General features: G+C 45.5%; 1 protein-coding gene across 1 annotated transcript; it reads right to left on the minus strand.

Moving 5' to 3' along the window:
* Window positions 1-21,682, minus strand: KAT8 (lysine acetyltransferase 8). The gene is made up of 12 exons (XM_033084527.1): window positions 21,630-21,682; window positions 21,457-21,551; window positions 20,287-20,361; window positions 19,591-19,763; window positions 18,365-18,418; window positions 17,073-17,237; window positions 15,435-15,524; window positions 13,188-13,328; window positions 9,701-9,794; window positions 6,656-6,806; window positions 1,910-2,064; window positions 1-131 (listed from the first exon to the last, which is right to left on the minus strand). The coding sequence occupies exons 1-12, from the start codon at window positions 21,680-21,682 to the stop codon at window positions 67-69; spliced, it is 1,311 nt and encodes a 436-aa protein (XP_032940418.1). The 3' UTR covers window positions 1-66.
* Between the last annotated feature and the right edge of the window lie 2,597 nt (window positions 21,683-24,279).

Consider the following 24,279-nt stretch of genomic DNA (forward strand, 5'->3'; position numbering starts at 1 on the left):
AATTTGAGGGAAAAATCCCAAAATTTTGGGGTAAAAAAGCCCAAATTTGGGCAAATTTTTGATTTTTTACTTTTTGGCCACCTTGGCCTGTTTGTGCTTCGGGGGGGCCCAGCGCAGGCAGATGGAATCCACTGCAATTAACAATAATTAATCAGTTAATTAGGGCCCTGAGGGGGGAATTAATGGGGTTTGATATTAATTAATGGGGTTTGTTATTAATTAATGGGGTTTGTTAGTAATTAATGGGGTTTGTTATTAATTAATGGGGTTTGATATTAATTAATGGGGTTTGTTAGTAATTAATGGGGTTTGTTATTAATTAATGGGGTTTGTTAGTAATTAATGAGGTTTGTTATTAATTAATGGGGTTTGTTAGTAATTAATGGGGTTTGTTATTAATTAATGGGGTTTGTTATTAATTAATGGGGTTTGTTATTAATTAATGAGGTTTTTTATTAATTAATGGGGTTTGTTAGTAATTAATGGGGTTTGTTATTAATTAATGGGGTTAATGAAGGAGTAATTAATGAGGTTTGTTATTAATTAATGGGATTTGTTATTTATTAATGGGGTTTGTTAGTAATTAATAGTATTTGTTATTAATTAATGGGGTTAATGAGGGGGTAATTAATGGGATTTGTTAGTAATTATGGTGGCAATCATTAACAGAAATTAATTAGGGGGATTAATTAAAGGAGTTAATTAAGAGTGTTAATTAAGGAGATTAATTAAAGGAGATTTCTGGACCAAACCACTCAGTGCCAATCACTGGGGGGAGGATCCAAAGCATAATTAAGGTGTGTTAATTAATGAGCACATTCCTTAAGAGAAGCTCATTAGGGTGGCAATCATTAACAGAAATTAATTAGGGGGATTAATTGAAGGAGTTAATTAAGGGGGTTAATTAAGAGAGTTAATTAAGGGAGTTAATTAAGGGGGTTTCTGGACCAAACCACTCAGTGTCAATCACTGGGGGGAGGATCCAGAGACTAATTAAGACACATTAATTAACGAGCACATTCCTTAAGAGAAGCTCATTAGGGTTGTAATCATTAACAGAAATTAATTAAGGGGATTAATTAAAGGAGTTAATTAAGGGAGTTAATTAAGGGTGTTAATTAAGGGAGTTAATTAAGGAGATTTCTGGACCAAACCACTCAGTGCCAATCACTGGGGGGAGGATCCAAAGGATAATTAAGGTGTGTTAATTAACGAGCACATTCCTTAGGAGAAGCTCATTAGGGTGGCAATCATTAACAGAAATTAATTAGGGGGATTAATTAAAGGAGTTAATTAAGGGAGTTAATTAAGGGAGTTAATTAAGGGAGTTAATTAAACGAGATTTCTGGACCAAACCACTCAGTGCCAATCACTGGGGGGAGGATCCAGAGACTAATTAAGATACATTAATTAACGAGCACATTCCTTAGGAGAAGCTCATTAGGGTGGCAATCATTAACAGAAATTAATTAGGGGGATTAATTAAAGGAGTTAATTAAGAGTGTTAATTAAGGAGATTAATTAAAGGAGATTTCTGGACCAAACCACTCAGTGCTGATCACTGGGGGGAGGATCCAGAGACTAATTAAGACACATTAATTAACGAGCACATTCCTTAGGAGAAGCTCATTAGGGTGGCAATCATTAACAGAAATTAATTAGGGGGATTAATTAAAGGAGTTAATTAAGGGAGTTAATTAAGGGAGTTAATTAAGGGAGTTAATTAAGGAGATTAACTAAAGGAGATTTCTGGACCAAACCACTCCCCACACGGGGGGGTTTCCCACCACCCCAGCACTAATTACCCAATTCCCCAATTAACGAGGGCCCTAATGAACCCCAATCATTAATGACTGACCCAACCCCAATTAACCAGTGCCCTAATTAACCCCAATCATTAATTACTGACCGGTGATGGGCGGTTTCTTGTACTGGGCGCTCTTGAGGTGCTCCTCCACCAGCTTGGGCGTGACGCAGATCACGTGCTGCCCCTTCCAGTATTTCACCATGTTCAGCGACTGCAGCGTGCTGATGATGTCCGTCTGCGTGATGCTGGTCATCTGGCTGGACAGGGGAGTGACCACTGAGTGACCACTGACCAGTGGGAGTGACCACAGTGACCACAGTGAGCACCAACCCCATGGGAGTGAGCACAGAGTGAGCACAGGGCTGATGATGTCGGTCTGGGTGATGCTGGTCATCTGGCTGGACACAGAGTGACCACTGAGTGACCACTGAGTGACCACAATGACCACTGACCAGTGGGAGTGAGCACAGAGTGACCACAGTGACCACAGTGAGCACCAACCCCATGGGAGTGACCACTGACCCATGGGAGTGAGCACAGGGCTGATGATGCTGGTCATCTGGCTGGGCACAGAGTGACCACTGAGTGACCACTGAGTGACCACTGAGTGATCACTGAGTGACCCCTGAGTGACCACTGAGTGACCACAGTGACCACTAACCAGTGGGAGTGACCACAGAGTGACCACAGTGAGCACAGAGTGACCATCGACCCCACGGTGCTGCCCGTCCCAATGGGGATTGAGCACAGGGCTGATGATGCTGGTCATCTGGCTGGGGACAGAGTGACCACTGAGTGACCACTGAGTGACCACAGAGTGACCACAGTGAGCACAGAGTGACCACAGTGAGCACAGAGTGACCATTGACCCCACGGTGCTGCCCGTCCCAATGGGGATTGAGCACAGAGCTGATGATGCTGGTCATCTGGCTGGGCACAGAGTGACCACTGAGTGACCACTGAGTGACCAGAGTGACCAGAGTGACCACAGAGTGACCACTGACCAGTGGGAGTGACCACAGAGTGACCACAGTGACCACAGTGAGCACCAACCCCATGGGAGTGAGCACTGACCCATGGGAGTGAGCACAGAGTGAGCACAGGGCTGATGATGTCGGTCTGGGTGATGCTGGTCATCTGGCTGGACACAGAGTGACCACTGAGTGACCACTGAGTGACCACTGAGTGACCACTGACCAGTGGGAGTGAGCACAGAGTGACCACAGTGACCACAGTGAGCACCAACCCCATGGGAGTGACCACTGACCCATGGGAGTGAGCACAGGGCTGATGATGCTGGTCATCTGGCTGGGGACAGAGTGACCACTGAGTGACCACTGAGTGACCACTGAGTGACCACTGAGTGATCACTGAGTGACCCTGAGTGACCACTGAGTGATCACTGACCAGTGGGAGTGACCACAGAGTGACCAGAGTGAGCACAGAGTGACCATCGACCCCACGGTGCTGCCCGTCCCAATGGGGATTGAGCACAGGGCTGATGATGCTGGTCATCTGGCTGGGCACAGAGTGACCACTGAGTGACCACTGAGTGACCAGAGTGACCACTGAGTGACCAGAGTGACCACAGAGTGACCACTGAGTGACCAGAGTGACCACAGAGTGACCACAGCGAGCACAGAGTGACCATCGACCCCACGGTGCTGCCCATCCCAATGGGGATTCAGCACAGGGCTGATGATGCTGGTCATCTGGCTGGGGACAGAGTGACCACTGAGTGACCACTGAGTGACCAGAGTGACCACAGTGACCACTGAGTGACCACTGACCAGTGGGAGTGACCACAGAGTGACCACAGTGAGCACAGAGTGACCATCGACCCCACGGTGCTGCCCGTCCCAATGGGGATTGAGCACAGGGCTGATGATGCTGGTCATCTGGCTGGAGAGAGTGACCACTGAGTGACCACTGAGTGACCAGAGTGACCACTGAGTGACCAGAGTGAGCACAGTGACCACAGAGTGACCACTGACCAGTGGGAGTGACCACAGAGTGACCACACTGAGCACAGAGTGACCATCGACCCCACGGTGCTGCCCGTCCCAATGGGGAGTGAGCACAGGGCTGATGATGCTGGTCATCTGGCTGGGCACAGAGTGACCACTGAGTGACCACTGAGTGACCACTGAGTGACCACAGAGTGACCACAGTGACCACTGACCAGTGGGAGTGACCACAGAGTGACCACAGTGAGCACAGAGTGACCATCGACCCCACGGTGCTGCCCGTCCCAATGGGGAGTGAGCACAGGGCTGATGATGCTGGTCATCTGGCTGGAGAGAGTGACCACTGAGTGACCACTGAGTGACCAGAGTGACCAGAGTGACCACTGAGTGACCACTGAGTGACCAGAGTGATCACAGAGTGACCACTGAGTGACCACTGAGTGACCACTGAGTGACCAGAGTGATCACAGAGTGACCACTGAGTGATCACAGTGACCACTGAGTGACCACTGAGTGACCACTGAGTGACCACTGAGTGATCACAGTGACCACTGAGTGACCACTGAGTGACCAGAGTGAGCACAGTGACCACTGAGTGACCACTGAGTGACCAGAGTGATCACAGAGTGACCACTGAGTGACCACTGAGTGACCACTGAGTGACCAGAGTGATCACAGAGTGACCACTGAGTGATCACAGTGACCACTGAGTGACCACTGAGTGACCACTGAGTGACCACTGAGTGATCACAGTGACCACTGAGTGACCACTGAGTGACCAGAGTGAGCACAGTGACCACTGAGTGACCACTGAGTGACCAGAGTGACCACTGAGTGACCACTGAGTGACCCTGAGTGACCCCTGAGTGACCATTGAGTGACCACTGAGTGATCACAGTGACCACTGAGTGACCACTGAGTGACCACTGAGTGACCACTGAGCGACCACTGAGTGATCAGTGACCACTGAGTGACCATTGAGTGACCACAGAGTGACCACTGAGTGATCACAGTGACCATTGAGTGACCACAGAGTGACCACTGAGTGATCACAGTGATCACAGTGACCACTGAGTGACCACTGAGTGATCACAGTGACCCTGTGTGACCCTGAGTGACCACTGAGTGACCACAGAGTGACACTGAGTGACCACTGACCAGTGGGAGTGACCACTGAGTGACCACAGTGACCACTGAGTGACCACTGAGTGACCACTGAGTGATCACAGTGACCACTGAGTGACCACTGAGTGACCCCTGACCCCCACAGCCTCAGAACACTTTTATGGGTCCATACTGGTCTGTACTGGTCTGTACTGGTTCATACTGGTCTGTACTGGTTTATACTGGTCTGTACCAATTTGTATTGGTCTGTAGTGGTTTATACTGGTCTATACTGGTTTATACTGGTTTGTACTGGTTCACACTGGTCTGTACTGGTTTGTACTGGCCTGTACTGGTTCACACTGGTCTGTACTGGTTTGTACTGGTCTGTACTGGTTCACACTGGTCTGTACTGGTTTGTACTGGCCTGTACTGGTTCACACTGGTCTGTACTGGTTTGTACTGGTCTGTACTGGTTCACACTGGTCTGTACTGGTTTGTACTGGTCTGTACTGGTTCACACTGGTCTGTACTGGTTTGTACCGGTCTGTACTGGGTCATACTGGTCTGTACTGGTTTATACTGGTTTCTATGCATTTCTATGGGGATTTTTTGCCCTATACTGGTTTGTACTGGTTTATACTGGTCCATACTGGTTTACACTGGTTTGTACTGGTTTATACTGGTCTGTACTGGTTTCTATGCATTTCTATGGGGATTTTTTACCTTATACTGGTTTATACTGGTTCATACTGGTTTGTACTGGTCCATACTGGTTTATACTGGTTTCTATAGGTTTCTATGGGGATTTTTTGCCCTATACTGGTTTATACTGGTTTGTACTGGTTTGTACTGGTCCATACTGGTTTATACTGGTTTTACCTGAGGTCCTTGATGGACAGGATCCCCCTGAAGTCCCTGAGCATCTCCCAAGACCAGAGTCCGTACTGGTTTATACTGGTCTGTACTGGTTTCTATGCATTTCTATGGGGATTTTTTGCCCTATACTGGTTTGTACTGGTTTGTACTGGTCCATACTGGTTTATACTGGTCCTGCCTGAGGTCCTTGATGGACAGGGCTCCCCTGAACTCCCTGAGGATCTCCCAAGACCAGAGTCCATACTGGTTTATACTGGTTTCTATAGCTCTCCATGGAGTTTTTTTGGCCCATACTGGTCTGTACTGGTTTGTACTGGTTTATACTGGTTTATACTGGTTTATACTGGTTTTACCTGAGGTCCTTGATGGACAGGGTCCCCCTGAAGTCCCTGAGCATCTTCCAAGACCAGAGTCCATACTGGTTTATACTGGTTTATACTGGTTTCTATAGCTCTCCATGGAGTTTTTTTGGCCCATACTGGTCTGTACTGGTTTATACTGGTTTGTACTGGTTTTACCTGAGGTCCTTGATGGACAGGGCTCCCCTGAAGTCCCTGAGCATCTCCCAAGACCAGAGTCCATACTGGTTTATACTGGTTTCTATAGGTTTCTATGGAGTTTTTTTGGCCCATACTGGTCTGTACTGGTTTGTACTGGTTTGTACTGGTTTGTACTGGTTTGTACTGGTTTGTACTGGTCCATACTGGTTTATACTGGTTTTACCTGAGGTCCTTGATGGACAGGGTCCCCCTGAACTCCCTGAGCATCTCCCAAAACCAGACTCCATACTGGTTTATACTGGTTTCTATGTATTTCTATCGGGATTTTTGGGCCCATACTGGTCTGTACTGGTTTGTACTGGTTTATACTGGTTTGTACTGGGTTATACTGGTTTTACCTGAGGTCCTTGATGGACAGGGTCCCCCTGAAGTCCCTGAGGATCTCCAGCAGCACCCAGGACCAGTAACTCCTGTAGCTGAGCTTGCCCAGGTCCGAGAGCGGCTTCTCGGGGGAGCCCACGGTGCTCTCCAGCTTGGAGAGCTCATAACCTGAAAAATCAACCCAAATTGATCAAAATCCGACAAATTCCACCCAAAAATCCATCCAGGGATTCCAGGGAATTCAGAGATTTCAAAGAATCCCAAAATTCCCAGAGAAAATCCCAAAATTCTGCAAAATTTCCCAAAAAAAATCCTGAATTTCTACCCAAAATTGACCAAAATCACCCAAATTCAGCCCAAAATTGATCAAAATCACCAAAATTCCACCCAAAATTGATCAAAATTCCCCAAATTCAACCCAAAAATCCATCAAGGGATTCCAGGCAATTCAGAGATTTCAGAGAATCCCAAAATTCCTCAAAATTCCCCCAAAAATTCTGGAAAATTTCCCAAAATTCCCACAGAAAACGCCAAATTTTCACCCAAAATGAACAAAAATTCCTCAAATTTCGCCCAAAATTGACCAAAATCACCCAAATTCAACCCAAAAATCCATCAAGGAATTCCAGGCAATTCAGAGATTTCAAAGAATCCGAAAATTCCCAGAGAAAATCCCAAATATCTGCAAAATTCCCCAAAAAAATGCCAAAATTCCACCCAAAATTGACCAAAATCACCCAAATTCAGCCCAAAATTGACCAAAATCCAACAAATTCAACCCAAAAATCCATCCAGGAATTCCAGGGAATTCAGAGATTTCAGAGAATCCCAAAAATCCCCAAAATTCTGCAAAATTCCCATAAAAAATCCTGAATTTTTACCCAAAATTGACCAAAATCCCCCAAAATTCAGCCCCAAATTGATGGAAATCCGACAAATTCAACCCAAAAATCCATCAAGGAATTCCAGGGAATTCAGAGATTTCAGGGAATCTCAAAATTCCCAGAGAAAATCCCAAAATTCTGCAAAATTCCCATAAAAAATCCTGAATTTTTACCCAAAATTGACCAAAATCCCCCAACATTCAGCCCAAAATTGATCAAAATCCAACAAATTCCACCCAAAAATCCATCAACGGATTCCAGGGAATTCAGAGATTTCAGGGAATCCCAAAAATCCCCAAAATTCTGCACAATTCCCATAAAAAATCCTGAATTTTTACCCAAAATTGACCAAAATCACCCAAATTCAGCCCAAAATGGACCAAAATCCAACAAATTCAACCCAAAAATCCATCAAGGAATTCCAGGGAATTCAGAGATTTCAGGGAATCCCAACAATCCCCAAAATTCTGCAAAATTTCCATTAAAAATCCCAAATTTCTACCCAAAATTGACCAAAATCACCCAAAATTCAGCCCCAAAATTGACCAAAATCCAACAAATTCCACCCAAAAATCCATCCAGGGATTCCAGGGAATTCAGAGATTTCAGAGAATCCCAAAATCCCTCAAAATTCCCCCAAAAGTTCTGGAAAATTTCCCAAAATTCCCACAGAAAACGCCAAATTTTCACCCAAAATGAACGAAAATTCCTCAAATTTCGACCAAAATTGACCAAAATCACCCAAATTCCACCCAAAAATCCATCAAGGGATTCCAGGGAATTCAAAGATTTCAGAGAATCCCAAAATTCCCAGAGAAAATCCCAAAATTCTGCAAAATTTCCCAAAAAAATCCCAAATTTCTACCCAAAATTGACCAAAATCCTCAAAATTCCACCCAAAATTGATCAAAATCCTCAAAATTCCACCCAAAATGGACCAAAATCCAACAAATTCCACCCAAAAATCCATCAAGGGATTCCAGACAATTCAGAGATTTCAGAGAATCCCAAAACTCCCAGAGAAAATGCCAAATATCTGCAAAATTTCCCCAAAAAATCCCAAATTTCTACCCAAAATTGACCAAAATCCTCAAAATTCCACCCAAAATTGACCAAAATCCAACAAATTCCACCCAAAAATCCAGCCCAGAATTCCAGGGAATTCAGAGATTTCAGAGAATCCCAAAAATCCCCAAAATTCTGCAAAATTCCCAAAAAAATCCCAAATTTTTACCCAAAATTGACCAAAATCACCAAAATTCAGCCCCAAAATTGACCAAAATTCCCCAAATTCAACCCAAAAATCCATCCAGGAATTCCAGGGAATTCAGAGATTTCAGAGAATCTCAAAATTCCCAGAGAAAATCCCAAATATCTGCAAAATTCCCCAAAAAAATCCCAAATTTTTACCCAAAATTGACCAAAATCACCCAAATTCAGCCCCAAATTGATCAAAATCCTCAAAATTCCACCCAAAATTGATCAAAATCCAACAAATCCAACCCAAAAATCCATCAAGGAATTCCAGGGAATTCAGAGATTTCAGAGAATCCCAAAAATCCCCAAAATTCTGCAAAATTCCCATAAAAAATCCTGAATTTTTACCCAAATTTTTTTTTTTTTAGGAGAAATTTTTCCAAATTTAATTTTTTAATAATTTCCCCATATTTTCCCAAATTTTATTTTTTTTTATTTAAATTACCCCAAATTTTAATTTTTTTTTTTTTTAGATTTTTCCCAAATTTTAATCTTTTAAAATTTCCTCCAATTTTTCCCAAATTTTAGTTTTTTTTTAGGAGAAAAATGATCTCAAAATTTGCAACATTTTTGTTTTTTTAATACCATTTTTTTGGGGGGGAAATTTCCCCAAATTTTTCCTTTTTTTTTTTTTTTTTTTTTAAATCTTTCCCCAATTTTCTCAACTTTTTCTTGATTTTTTTTTTCTTTTTTAATTTTCCCAAATTTTCAGGAGCTCCCTCAAAATTGAATTTTTTAAAGGAAAAATTTTATTTTTTAAGATTTTTTTTTTAATTTTTTCCCTTTCCCACCCAAATTTTTTTTTTCCCAATTTTTTTTCCTGCCATTTTTTTCCATCCCAAATTTTTCAGGACCCCCAAAAATCCCCAAAAATCCCCAAAATTGCCCAAATTTGCCCAAATTTGCCCCAATTTCACTGACTGAAGGCGATCAGGAATTTCCCGTAGCCCCGGCGCTGGTACGGGGGCAGGGTCAGGATGCAAGCGACGTTATTTCCATCTGGGGACTCCTTTTCCTGCAAAAAATACAAATTTGGGGTAAATTTAAAATATTCTGAATTTTTGGGATTTTTTTTGGGATTTTTTTGGAATTTTTTGAGGGTTTTTTTTGGAATTTTTTGGGAATTTTTTTGGGATTTTTTTGAATTTATTTTATTTTTTTTCTTATTTTTTGGGGATTTTTTTTGAATTTTTTTGGGATTTTTCAAGGGAATTTTTGGGGATTTTTTTGGATTTTTTTTTGGATTTTTAAGAAATTTTTTTAAATTTTTGGTGATTTTTTTGGTGATTTTTTTGGCATTTTTAGGGATTTTTTGGGGGATTTTTGGGACATTCAGGCAATGTTATTTCCATCTGGGGACTCCTTTTCCTGCAAAAAATACAGATTAGGGGAAAATTTTAAAAATCTGAATTTTAGGGATTTTTTTGGGATTTTTTTGGGATTTTTTTGGAATTTTTTGAGGTTTTTTTTGGAATTTTTTTGGAATTTTTTTTGATTTTTTTTTCTTATTTTTTGGGGATTTTTTTTTGAATTTTTTTGGGATTTTTTTTAAATTTTTTGGGATTTTTTGGATTTTTTTTTGGATTTTTAAGAAATTTTTTTAAATTTTTGGTGATTTTTTTGGTGATTTTTTTGGTATTTTTAGGGATTTTTTGGGGGATTTTTGGGACATTCAGGCAACGTTGTTTCCATCTGGGGACTCCTTTTCCTGCAAAAAATACAAATTTTGGGTAAATTTTAAAAAATCTGAATTTTTGGGATTTTTTTGGAATTTTTTTGGAATTTTCTGAGGGTTTTTTTTGGAATTTTTTTGGGATTTTTTTCAATTTATTTTATTTTTTTTCTTCTTTTTTGGGGATTTTTTTTGAATTTTTTTGGGATTTTTCAAGGGAATTTTTTGGGATTTTTTTGGATTTTTTTGGATTTTTTTGGAATTTTTTTGGGATTTTTTTGGGATTTTTTTGGAATTTTTTGAGGGTTTTTTTTGAATTTTTTGGGGATTTTTTAAAATTTATTTTTTTTTTTTTTCTTATTTTTTGGGGATTTTTTTTAAATTTTTTGGGGATTTTTCAAGGGAATTTTTTGGGATTTTTTGGGATTTTTTTCGGATTTTTTAGAAATTTTTTTAAATTTTTGGTGATTTTTTTGGTGATTTTTAGGGATTTTTTTGGGGATTTTTGGGACATTCAGGCAACATTGTTTCCATCTGGGGACTCCTTTTCCTGCAAAAAATACAAATTTTGGGTAAATTTAAAAAATTCTGAATTTTAGGAATTTTTTTGGGATTTTTTTGGGATTTTTTGGGAATTTTTTTGGAATTTTTTGAGGTTTTTTTGGAATTTTTTTTGATTTTTTTTCTTATTTTTTGGGGATTTATTTTGAATTTTTTTGGGATTTTTCAAGGGAATTTTTTTGGGATTTTTTTGGGGATTTTTTAGAAATTTTTTTGGAATTTTTTTGGAATTTTTTGAGTTTTTTTGGAATTTTTTTTGGATTTTTTTGAATTTATTTTACTTTTTTTCTTATTTTTGGGGGGTTTTTTTTAAATTTTTTTGGGATTTTTCAAGGGAATTTTTTGGGATTTTTTTGGATTTTTTTTTGGATTTTTTATAAATTTTTTTCAATTTTTGGTGATTTTTTTGGTGATTTTTTTGGCATTTTTAGGGATTTTTTGGGGGATTTTTGGGACATTCAGGCAACGTTATTTCCATCTGGGGACGCCTTTTCCTGCAAAAAATACAGATTTGGGGAAAATTTAAAAAAATCTGAATTTTTGGGATTTTTTTGGGGATTTTTTTGGGATTTTTTTGGATTTTTTTGGAATTTTTTGAGGTTTTTTATGGAATTTTTTTTTATTTTTTAGGGATTTTTTTTGGAATTTTTTGGAATTTTTGGGGGATTTTTTGGGGATTTTTTTGGAATTTTTTTGGAATTTTTTGAGGGTTTTTTTGGAATTTTTTTGGATTTTTTTTCTTATTTTGGGAGGATTTTTTTTGAATTTTTTTGGGATTTTTCAAGGGAATTTTTGGGGATTTTTTGGGATTTTTTTGGGGATTTTTTTGGAATTTTTTGAGGTTTTTTTTTGGAATTTTTTGGGGATTTTTTAAAATTTATTTTATTTTTTTTCTTATTTTTTGGGCATTTTTTTTTGGAATTTTTTGGGGAATATTTTGGATTTTTCAGGGATTTTTTGGGGAATTTTTCGGGAAATTTTGGGGATTTTTTTGGGGGGATTCTTGGGGGGATTTTTTGTGAAAAAATCAAATTTTGGGAAAATTCTTCAGATCTTAAAGGGATCTCACGTGTGTCCCAGGTGTCCCCAGGTGTCCCCAGGTGTCCCCAGGTGTGTCCAGGTGTCCCCAGGTGTGTCCCAGGTGTCCCCAAGTTTGCTCAGGTAAGTCCCAGGTGTATCAAGGTGTGTCCCCAACCCCCCCAGGTCTGTCCCAGGTGTCCCCAGGTGTCCCCAGGTGTGTCCCAGGTGTCCCCAAGTTTGCTCAGGTGTGTCCAGGTGTCCCCAGGTGTGTCCCCAACCCCCCAGCTCCCCCCAGGTGTCCCCAGGTGTATCCCAGGTGTCCCCAGGTGTATCCCAGGTGTCCCCAGGTGTGTCTCAGGTGTCCCCAAGTTTGCTCAGGTAAGTCCCAGGTGTATCAAGGTGGGTCCCCAGCCCCTCCAGGTGTGTCCCAGCTGTCCCCAGGTGTGCCCAGGTGCACCCCAGGTGTATCCCAGGTGTCCCCAGGTGTGTCCCAGGTGTCCCCAGGTGTGTCCCCACCCCCCCAGGTGTTCCCCAGCCCCCCCAGGTGTGTCCCCAGCCCCCCAGGTGTGTCCCAGGTGTCCCCAGGTGTCCCCAGGTGTGTCCCAGGTGTCCCCAGGTGTATCCCCAGCCCCCCAGGTGTCCCCAGGTGTGTCCCAGATGTCCCCAGGTGTGTCCCCAGGTGTATCCAGCCCCCCCAGGTGTGTCCCAGCCCCCCAGGTGTGCCCAGGTGTGTCCAGGTGAATCTCAGGTGTCCCCAGGTGTGTCCCAGGTGTGCCCAGGTGTATCCCAGGTGTCCCCAGGTGTGTCCCAGCCCCACTAGGTGTCCCCAGGTGTCCCCAGGTGTGTCCCAGGTGTCCCCAGCTGTCCCCAGGTGTGTCCCAGGTGTGTCCCCAGGTGTCCCCAGCTGTCCCCAGCTGTCCCCAGCCCCCCAGGTGTGTCCCAGCCCCCCAGGTGTGCCCAGGTGTGTCCAGGTGAATCTCAGGTGTGTCCCAGGTGTGTCCCAGCTGTCCCCAGGTGTATCCCAGGTGTGTCCCCAGGTGTCCCCAGGTGTCCCCAGATGTCCCCAGGTGTCCCCAGGTGTCCCCAGGTGTCCCCAGGTGTCCCCAGATGTCCCCAGGTGTATCTCAGCTGTCCCCAGGTGTCCCCAGGTGTCACCTTGGAGAAGTACCCCACGATGTGTGCGCCGTGCCGATCCACCTCGGTGAGCAGGTAGAACACGAAGGGCTCCACGTCGAAATAAAGCGTCTTGTGGTCCAGGAACAGCTTGGCCAGCAGGCACAGGTTCTGGCAATAGATCTGGGGGAGGGTACAGCGGGGCTCAGGGGAGCTCACCTGGGCACTCCAAAATCTTGAAAAATCAAAAAAAAAATCCCCCAAAAAATCCCGAAAAAATCCCGAAAAAATCCCCAAAAAAATTCACCAAAAAACCACAAAAAAATCCCCAAAAATCCCAAAAATCCCCAAAAAAATGCCCAAAAAAATCCCTAAAAAATCCCCAAAAAAATGCCCAAAAAATCAAAAAAAAATCCAAAAAAATCACCAAAAAATCCCCAGAAAATCAAAAGAAATCACCCAAAATCCCACAAAAAATCCCCAAAAAATCCCCAAAATCCGCCCAAAAAAATCCCCCAAAAAATCCCCAAAAATCCCACAAAAAAACCCCAGAAAATAAAAAAAAAATCCCCAAAAAATCCCAAAAAATCCCCAAAAAAATGCCCAAAAAAATGCCCAAAAAATCCCAAAAAAATTCCCAAAAAAATCCCCAAAAAATGCCCAAAAAAAATCCCAAAAAAATCCCCAAAAAAATGCCCAAAAAATCCCCCCCAAAAAATCCCCAAAAAATCCAAAAAAAAAATCCCCAAAAAATCCCAAAAAAATCCCCAAAAATCCCCCCCAAAAAATCCCCAAAAAATCCACAAAAAAATCCACAAAAATCCCAAAAAAAATCCCCAAAAAATCCCCAAAAAATCCCAAAAAAATCCCCAAAAAAAATCCCCAAAAAATCAAAAAAAATCCCCAAAAAATCCCAAAAAAAATTCCCCAAAAAATCCCAAAAAATCCCAAAAAAATCCCAAAAAAAATCCCCAAAAATCCAAAAAAATCACCAAAAAAATCCCCCGAAAAATCCCCCAAAAATCCCAAAAAAAATCCCCAGAAAATAAAAAAAAATCCCACAAAATCCCACAAAAAATCCCAAAAATCCCCAAAAAAATCCCCAAAAAATCCCAAAAAAATCCCCAAAAATCCCACAAAAAATACCCAAAAAATGCCCAAAAAATCCAAAAAAATCCCAAAAAAATCCCAAAAAAAAAAATACCAAAAAATCACCAAAAAATCCCACAAAAAATCCAAAAAAAATCCCCAAAAAAATCCCCAAAAAATAAAAAAAAAATCCAAAAAAATCACCAAAAAATCCCCCCAAAAAAATCCCAAAAGAATCCCCAAAAATCCCCAAAAAATCCCCAAAAAAAATGCCACAAAAAATCCCCAAATATCCCAAAAAAATCCCAAAAATCCCACAAAAAATCCCCCAAATCCCACAAAAAATCCCCAAAAAAATCCCCAAAAAAATCCCTAAAAAATCCCAAAAAATCCCAAAAAAATCCCTAAAAAATCCCAAAAAATTCCCCAAAAAACCCCAAAAAAATCTCAAAAAAATCACCAAAAAATCCCCAAAAAATCCAAAAAAAATCCCACAAAAAATCCCAAAAAATCTCCAAAAAAATCCAAAAAAATCCCAAAAAATCCCAAAAAAATCCCAAAAAAATGCCCAAAAAATGCCCAAAAATGCCCAAAAAATCCCAAAATAATCCCAAAAAAATCCCAAAAAAATCCAAAAAAATCCCCAAAAAATCCCCAAAAAATCCCAAAAAATCCCAAAAAATGCCCAAAAAATCCCGTTAAAAATGTCCCAAAACCAGCCCAGGTGAGGTGACACCCCTGAGCACACCTGGGCACACCTGGGCTCACCTGGGCACACCTGGGCACCCCTGGGCACACCTGGGCACACCTGGGCACCCCTGGGCACACCTGAGCACACCTGGGACACACCTGGGCACCCCTGGGCACCCCTGGGCACAGCTGGGCACACCTGGGCACACCTGGGCACAGCTGGGCACACCTGGGCACAGCTGGGCACCCCTGGGCACACCTGGGCACACCTGGGCACCCCTGGGCACACCTGAGCACACCTGGGACACACCTGGGCACCCCTGGGCACACCTGGGCACACCTGGGCACACCTGGGCTCACCTGGGCACCCCTGGGCACCCCTGGGCACAGCTGGGCACCCCTGGGCACACCTGGGCACACCTGGGCACAGCTGGGCACACCTGGGCACCCCTGGGCACACCTGGGCACACCTGGGCACACCTGGGCACACCTGGGCACCCCTGGGCTCACCTTGTGGTCCTTGCCGTCCACCTCGTACACCGAGATGTTCCCCTTGCGGTAAATCTCACGCCCGGGGGGCTGGCGCCACTGGCACTGACCCTGCAGGGGGGACAGGTGAGACACAGGTGAGACACAGGTGAGACAGGTGAGAGACAGGTGAGAGACAGGTGAGAGACAGGTGAGATACAGGTGAGACAGCTGAGAGACAGGTGAGACAGGTGAGACACAGGTGAGACACAGGTGAGACACAGGTGAGACAGGTGAGACACAGGTGAGACAGGTGAGAGACAGGTGAGACAGGTGAGACACAGGTGAGACAGGTGAGATACAGGTGAGATACAGGTGAGACAGGTGAGATACAGGTGAGACACAGGTGAGACACAGGTGAGACAGGTGAGACACAGGTGAGGGACAGGTGAGACACAGGTGAGACACAGGTGAGACACAGGTGAGACAGGTGAGACACAGGTGAGACACAGGTGAGACACAGGTGAGACAGGTGAGACACAGGTGAGACAGGTGAGACAGGTGAGATACAGGTGAGGGACAGGTGAGACAGGTGAGACAGGTGAGACAGGTGAGACAGGTGAGATACAGGTGAGGGACAGGTGAGACAGGTGAGACAGGTGAGACAGGTGAGACAGGTGAGATACAGGTGAGGGACAGGTGAGACACAGGTGAGACACAGGTGAGACACAGGTGAGACAGGTGAGACACAGGTGAGACACAGGTGAGACACAGGTGAGACAGGTGAGACACAGGTGAGACAGGTGAGATACAGGTGAGGGACAGGTGAGACAGGTGAGACACAGGTGAGGGACAGGTGAGATAGGGACAGGTGAGAGACAGGAGAAACAGGTGAGACAGGGACAGGTGAGACAGGTGAGACAAGTGAGATAGAAATAGGTGAGACAGGTGATATAGGGACAGGTGAGATACAGGTGAGAGATGGACAAGTGAGACAGGTGAGAGACAGGTGAGAGACAGGTGGGACAGGTGAGACAAGTGACAGAGGTGAGATAGAAACAGGTCAGACAAGTGAGATATGGACAGGTGAGACAGGTGAGACACAGGTGAGATAGGGACAGGTGAGAGACAGGAGAAACTGGTGAGACAGGGACAGGTGAGACAGGTAAGAGAGATGACACAGGTGAGACAGGTGAGACAGGTGAGACAGGTGAGACAGGGACAGGTGAGACAGGCGAGAGATGAACAAGTGACACAAGTGGGACAGGTGAGAGGTGAGACAGGTGAGACAAGTGAGATAGGTGAGAGAAGTGAGGCCCAGGTGTCCCCAGGTGACCTCAAACCTCACTCAGGTGAGCTCAGGTGTATCCAGGTATGCTCAGGTGTATCCCAATGGATCCCAGGTGTCCCCAGGTGTGCCCAGGTGTGTCCCTGACCCCCCCAGGTGTCCCCAGGTGTATCCCAGGTGTCCCCAGGTGTCCCCAGGCGTGCCCAGGTGTATCCCTGACCCCCCCAGGTGTATCCCTGACCCCCCCAGGTGTCCCCAGGTGTCCCCAGGTGTATCCCAGGTGTCCCCAGGTGTGTCCCTGCCCCCCCCAGCTGTCCCCAGGTGTCCCCAGGTGTGTCCCTGCACCCCCCAGGTGTGTCCCTGCCCCCCCAGGTGTCCCCAGGTGTGCTCACCAGGTGCAGCCGGAAGCTCCTCTCGTATTTCATGTATTTCAGGCAGAATTCGCAGATCCAGAGCTTGGGTTGTTTCCCATAATCCTCCGGGAACGGGGAGAAGTACCAGGCGTCGATCTCGTAGTGCCCGATGTGGATCTTGTCCACGTACTTCACCTTGGTGATCTGGGGAGGGACAGGTGAGGCAGGTGAGCTCACCTGGGGACTCCAGAATCCCCAAAAAAAATCCTGAAAAAATCCTGAAAAAAATCCCCAAAAAAATCCAAAATAATCCCACAAAAAAATCCCAAAAAATCCCAAAATAATCCCAAAAAATCCCCAAAAAATCCCCAAAAAATGCCCAAAATAATCCCAAAAAATCCCAAACAATCCCACAAAAAAAACTCAAAAAATGCCCAAAAAATGCCAAAAAAATCCCCAAAACATTCCAAAAAAATCCCCAAAAAATCCCACAAAAAATCCCCAAAAAAAATCCCAAAAAATCCCAAAATAATCCCAAAAAATGCCCAAAAAAATCCCAAAAAATCCAAAAAAATCCCCAAAAAAATCCGAAAATAATCCCCAAAAAATCCCAAAATAATCCCAAAAAAATCCCAAAATTCCCACCAAAAAATCCCCAAAAAAGTCCCCAAAAAATCCCCAAAAAATCCCACAAAAATCCCAAAAAAATCCCAAAAAATCCCTAAAAAATTCCAAACAAATCCCCAAAAATCCCCCAAAAAAATCCCAAAAAATCCCCAAAAAATCAAAAAAAATCCCCAAAAAAATCCCAAAAATCCCCAAAAAATCCCAAAATAATCCCAAAAAAATCCCAAAAAATCCCCAAAAAATCCCTAAAAAATCCCCAAAAATCCCAAAAAAAATCCCAAAAAAATCCAAAAAAACCCAAAATAATCCCAAAAAATTCCCCAAAAAATCCCCAAAAAATCCCCAAAACATTCCAAAAAAATCCAAAAAAATCCCCAAAAAATCCCAAAATAATCCCCAAAAATCCCCCCAAAAAATCCCAAAAAATCCCCCAAAAATTCCAAAAAAATCCCAAAAAAATCCCCAAAAAATCCCAAAATAATCCCAAAAAAATCCCCAAAAATCCCAAAAAAATCCCCAAAAAAATCTCCCAAAAATCCCAAAATAATCCCAAAAAAATCCCAAAAAAATCCCCAAAAAATCCCAAAAAATCCCCAAAAAATCCAAAAAAATCCCCAAAAAATCCCAAAAAAATCCCCCAAAAAATCCCAAAAAAATCCCAAAAAAATCCCCAAAAAATTGGGATCCCCCCCTCCCCCACTCACGGCCTCGTGCTCCTTCTCCAGCGCCGCCGTGGTCGGGTCCATCTCGGCGTAGGTCTGTGGGGACCAGTATGGACCAGTATGGACCAGTAAGGACCAGTATGGACCAGTATAGACCAGTATCAACCAGTATGGACCAGTATAGACCAGTATGGACCAGTACTCAATGTCTTCCCAGTTCCTCCCAGTCCCCTCCCAGTCCATCCCACTTCCCTCCCAGTCCCTCCCAGTCCATCCCAGTCCCTCCCAGTCCCTCCCAGTCCCCTCCCAGTGGCTCCCAGTCCCTCCCAGTGGTTCCCAATCCCCTCCCATTCCCTCCCAGTGGCTCCCAGTCCATCCCAGTCCCCTTTAACTCCCTCCCAGTCCCTCCCAATCCACTTTAACTTGTTCCCAGTCCATCCCAGTCCCTCCCAGTCCCCTTTAACTCACTCCCAGTCCCTCCTAGTCCCATCCCAGTGGTTCCCAGTCCCTCCCAGTTCCTTTTAACTCACTCCTCATCCATCCCAGTCCCTCCCAGTCCCCTCCCAGTTTATCCCAGCCCATCCCAGTCCATCCCAGTCCCTCCCAGTCCCTCCCAGTCCATCCCAGTCCCTCCCACTCCCCTCCCAGTGGCTCCCAGTCCATCCCAGTCCCCTTTAACTCCCTCCCAGTCCCTTCCAATCCACTTTAAGTCGCTCCCAATCCTTCCCAGTCCCTCCCAGTCCCCTCCCAGTCCATCCCAGTCCCTCCCAATCCCCTCCCAGTCCCCTTTAACTCAATCCCAGTCCCTCCCACTTCCCTCTCAGTTCCTCCCAGTTTATCCCAGCCCATCCCAGTCCCTCCCAGTCCCCTCCCAGTGCTTCCCAGTCCCTCCCAGTGGTTCCCAATCCCCTCCCACTCCCCTCCCAGTGGCTCCCAGTCCATCCCAGTCCCCTTTAACTCCCTCCCAGCCACTCCCAATCCACTTTAGCTCGCTCCCAGTCCATCCCAGTCCCTCCCAGTCCCTCCCAGTCTCCTTTAACTCACTCCCAGTCCCTCCCAGTCCCATCCCAGTGGTCCCCAGTCTCTCCCAGTTCCTTTTAACTCACTCCTCATCCATCCCAGTCCCTCCCAGTCCATCCCAGTCCCTCCCAATCCCTTTCCAATTCCCTCCCAGTCCCCTTTAATTCCTTCCTGCTTCTTCCCAGTCCACCCCAGTTCATCCCAGTCCCTCCCAGTCCCTCCCAGTCCCCTCCCAGTGCTCCCAGTACCTTCTGCACGTGGTTGATCTCGTCGTGTTTGCGTTTCTGGTTGCGGGTGATTTTGCGCTCGGGCTCGGCCAGCTCGCCCAGGAACGGCTCCGAGCTCTTCTGGGCGGCCTCCTTGAGGCTCTTGGACAGGGCCAGGCGGTTCCTGTCCACCCACTCGTCCAGGCGCCGGTTAACTGGGAGCACTGGTTTGTACTGGGAGCACTGGGACACCCCCAGTACAGCCCAGTGCCTTCAAATCCCCGAAATTCCCACGGTGTGGTTTGTACTGGGAGTTACTGGGAACCATCCCAGCTCCCTCAAATCCCCTCAAATCATCCTAAACTGGGGTTAACTGGGAGTACTGGTTTGTACTGGGAGCACTGGGACACCCCCAGTACAGCCCAGTGCCTTCAAATCCCCGAAATTCCCCGAAATTCCCACGGTCTGGGAGCACTGGTTTGTACTGGGAGCACTGGTTTGTACTGGGAGCCATCCCAGCTCATCCTGTCCATCCCAGTGCTCCTGATCTAGGGTTAACTGGGAGCACTGGTTTATACTGGGAGCACTGGGAACCATCCCAGTCCATCCCAGTCCCTCCCAGTTTGTCCCAGTCCCCTCCCAGTCCCTCCCAGTCCATCCCAGTCCATCCCAGTCCCTCCCAGTCCCTCCCAGTCCCTCCCAGTCCCTCCCAGTTTGCCCAGTTTGCCCAGTACTCACAGCCCACGTAGTGCACGTAGAATTCCTCGCGCGCCTCCTGCTCGTTCAGGCGGGACTGGATCACCTCGGCCGAGTCTGGAACAAACTGGGACCAGTTACAAACTGGGAACGGACTGGGAACAAACTGGGACCAGTTACAAACTGGGAATGGACTGGGAATGGACTGGGAATGGACTGGGAACAAACTGGGAATGGACTGGGAACAAACTGGGAACGGACTGGGAACAAACTGGGACCAGTTACAAACTGGGAACGGACTGGGAACAAACTGGGAATGGACTGGGAACAAACTGGGACCAGTTACAAACTGGGAACAGACTGGGAACGGACTGGGACCAGTTACAAACTGGGAACGGACTGGAAACAAACTGGGAATGGACTGGGAACAAACTGGGACCAGTTACAAACTGGGAATGGGATCAGTAACAAGCTGGGACCAGTTACAAACTGGGAACAGACTGGGAACAAACTGGGACCAGTTACAAACTGGGACTGAGACCAGTTACAAACTGGGAATGGACTGGGAACAAACTGGGACCAGTTACAAACTGGGAATGGACTGGGAACAAACTGGGACCAGTTACAAACTGGGAACGGACTGGGAATGGACTGGGAACAAACTGGGACCAGTTACAAACTGGGAACGGACTGGGAATGGACTGGGAACAAACTGGGACCAGTTACAAACTGGGAACAGACTGGGAACAAACTGGGAACAAACTGGGACCAGTTACAAACTGGGAATGGACTGGGAACAAACTGGGACCAGTTACAAACTGGGAACAGACTGGGAACAAACTGGGACCAGTTACAAACCGGGAACAAACTGGGAACAAACTGAGACCAGTTACAAACTGGGACTGGAACCAGTAACAAACTGGGAATGGGACTGGGACCAGTTACAAACTGAGAACAAACTGGGACCAGTTACAAAGTGGGAACGGGGCCTAGAAGGGGACTGGGACCAGTTCTGAACCAGTAACAAACTGGGAAGGACTGGGAGCAGCTCCCCACCCCCGATCCCATTCCCAGTAACTCCCAGTACACCCCCAATACACCCCAGTATCCCATCCCAGTAACTCCCAGTATCCTATCCCAGCACCCCCAGTACCCCCCCAGTACCCTCCCAGTACAATCCCAGTACACTCCCAGTACAATCCCAGTACTGACGCCAGCTGCCGTCGGCCCTGCGGCACAGGTACGTCTCCCCGATCTCCACCGCCACCTCCGCGTCCCGCGCGGGCCCCGCCGCTCCCGGAGCGCCCCGAGCGGCCCCGGGACCCCCCCCGGGCCCCCCGGGAGCCTCCGGAGCCGCTCGGGGCCCGCCCGGGGCCCCCCCGGGCCCTCCCGGGGCCTCCGCGGCCGCTCCGGGGCCGCCGCCGCTCGCCGCCGCCATCTTGGAGCGCGCCGGAAGTGACGTAACACGGCGGGAGGCGTTGCTAAGAGACGCCGGAAGTGGCACAGAGCGGCGGGAAGCGTTGCTGGGAGACGCCGGAAGTAACACGAGGCGGCGGGACGCGTTGCTGGGAGACGCCGGAAGTGGCACAGGGCGGCGGGAAGCGTTGCTGGGAGACGCCGGAAGTGGCACAGGGCGGCGGGAAGCGTTGCTGGGAGACGCCGGAAGTGGCACAGGGCGGCGGGAAGCGTTGCTGGGAGACGCCGGAAGTGGCACAGGGCGGCGGGAAGCGCTGCTAGGAGACGCCGGAAGTGGCACAGGGCGTCGGGAAGCGTTGGTTGCAGACGCCGGAAGTAACACGAGGCGGCGGGACGCGTTGCTGGGAGACGCCGGAAGTGACGTAAGGCGGCGGTTTACGTTGCTGGGAGACGCCGGAAGTGGCACAGGGAGCCGGGAAGCGTTGCAGGGAGACGCCGGAAGTGACTCAAGGCGGCGGGAGCCGTTGCTAGGAGACGCCGGAAACGGCGCGGTTGGGGCGCGGGTAGATGCCGTAAAGCGGGGGTTGGGTGCCGGGGGGCGCCTTAAAGTGCAAAAGTCGGTTGCTGGGGCTGTCGTAAAAGTGGCGTGCGTGGCGTAAAGCGCGGAAGCCGGGTGCTAGGGAGTGCCGCAAAGCGTGGGGAACCCGGGGGTGACGCAAACTGTCGTAAAAGCGTTTACCAGGGAGCGTCGTAAAGCGTGGAAACCGGGTGCTAGGGAACGCCGTAAAGCGCGGAAGTGTCGCAAAAGCAGCTACTAAGGACCGCCGTAAAGCGCGGAAGTGTCGTGAAAACCGTTGTCAGGGAGCGCCGTAAAGCGCGGCAGCCGGGGGTGTCGTAAAATCAGAATTTTTTTTTTACAGAAATTGGGGATTTTGGGGTAAAATTCCGGGTTTTTCACCCCGAATTCCCGATTTTTGGTTCCAAATTCCCGATTTTCGCGTTTGAATTCCCTTTTTTTTTTGAACCCCAAAATCCGGGATTCCCCTTTCCGTGACGTCACCGTGACGTCACCGCGGACTTTCGGACTTTGCCCCTCCCCCCCCTGCCATGGAGGCGCTGCGGTACCGGGAATTTTCGGGAATTTTCGGGAATTTTGGGGGAATTTTGGTGATTTTGGGAGGATTTGGGGGATTTGGGGAGATTTGGGGGGATTTGGGGAAATTTTGGGGAATTTTTTGAGGGGATTTGAGGGAATTTTGGGGATTTGGGGGGAATTTTTTCGGGAATTTTGGAGGGGATTTTGAGGGAATTTTGGGTTGATTTTGGGTTTTTTTGGGACTGGTTTTGGGGTCATTTTCGTTATTTTTTAAATTTATTGTGGGTTTATTTTGGGTTAATTTTGGGTTTATTTTGGGTTTATTTTGGGTTTATTTTGGGTTTATTTTGGGTTAATTTCGGGTTATTTTTGGGTTAAATTTGGGTTTATTTTGGGTTTATTTTGGGTTTATTTTGGGTTATTTTTGGGATTATTTTCGTTGTTTTTTGAATTTATTTTGGGTTTTTTGTGGGCTTTTTTGGGGCTGTTTTTTGAGTTTAATTTGGGTTTTTTTGGGTTTATTTTCCTTGTTTTTTGGATTTATTTTGGGTTTATTTTGGGTTAATTTTGGGCTATTTTGGGGTTTATTTGGGGTTACTTTTGGGTTTATTTTCCTTGTTTTTTGGATTTATTTCGGGTTTATTTCGGGTTAATTTTGGGTTTATTTTGGGTTTATTTTCCTTGTTTTTTGGATTTATTTTGGGTTTATTTCGGGTTAATTTTGGGTTAATTTTGGGTTTATTTTGGGTTTATTTTCTTTGTTTTTTGGGTTTATTTCGGGTTAATTTGGGGTTAATTTTGGGTTTATTTTGGGTTTATTTTGGGTTAATTTTGGGTTTATTTTGGGTTCATTTCGGGTTAATTTCGGGTTTATTTTGGGTTTATTTTGGGTTTATTTTGGGTTTATTTTGGGTTTATTTTGGGTTTATTTTGGGTTTATTTTGGGTTATTTTTGGGATTATTTTCGTTGTTTTTTGAATTTATTTTGGGTTTCTTGTGGGCTTTTTTGGGGCTGTTTTTTGAGTTTAATTTTGGGTTTTTTGGGTTTATTTTCCTTGGTTTTTGGGTTTATTTTGGGTTAGTTTTGGGGTTTATTTTGGGTTTATTTTGGGTTTATTTGGGGTTAATTTTGGGTTTATTTTGGGTTTATTTTGGGTTTATTTTGGGTTTATTTTGGGTTTATTTTGGGTTAATTTTGGGTTTATTTTGGGTTTATTTTGAGTTTAATTTGGGTTTTTTTGGGTTTATTTTGGGTTAATTTTGGGTTTATTTTGGATTTAGTTTGGGTTTATTTTCCTTGTTTTTTGGGTTTATTTTGGGCTATTTTGGGGTTTATTTGGGGTTATTTTGGGGTTTATTTTCCTTGTTTTTTGGATTTATTTTGGGTTATTTTTGGGTTAAATTTGGGTTTATTTTGGGTTTATTTTGGGTTATTTTTGGGATTATTTTCCTTGTTTTTTGGATTTATTTTGGGTTTATTTCGGGTTAATTTTGGGTTTATTTTGGGTTTATTTTCTGTTTAT

The sequence above is a fragment of the Catharus ustulatus genome, chromosome 40 (assembly GCF_009819885.2).
Source record: "Catharus ustulatus isolate bCatUst1 chromosome 40, bCatUst1.pri.v2, whole genome shotgun sequence".
In the NCBI taxonomy this organism is placed as follows: Eukaryota; Metazoa; Chordata; class Aves; order Passeriformes; family Turdidae; genus Catharus; species Catharus ustulatus.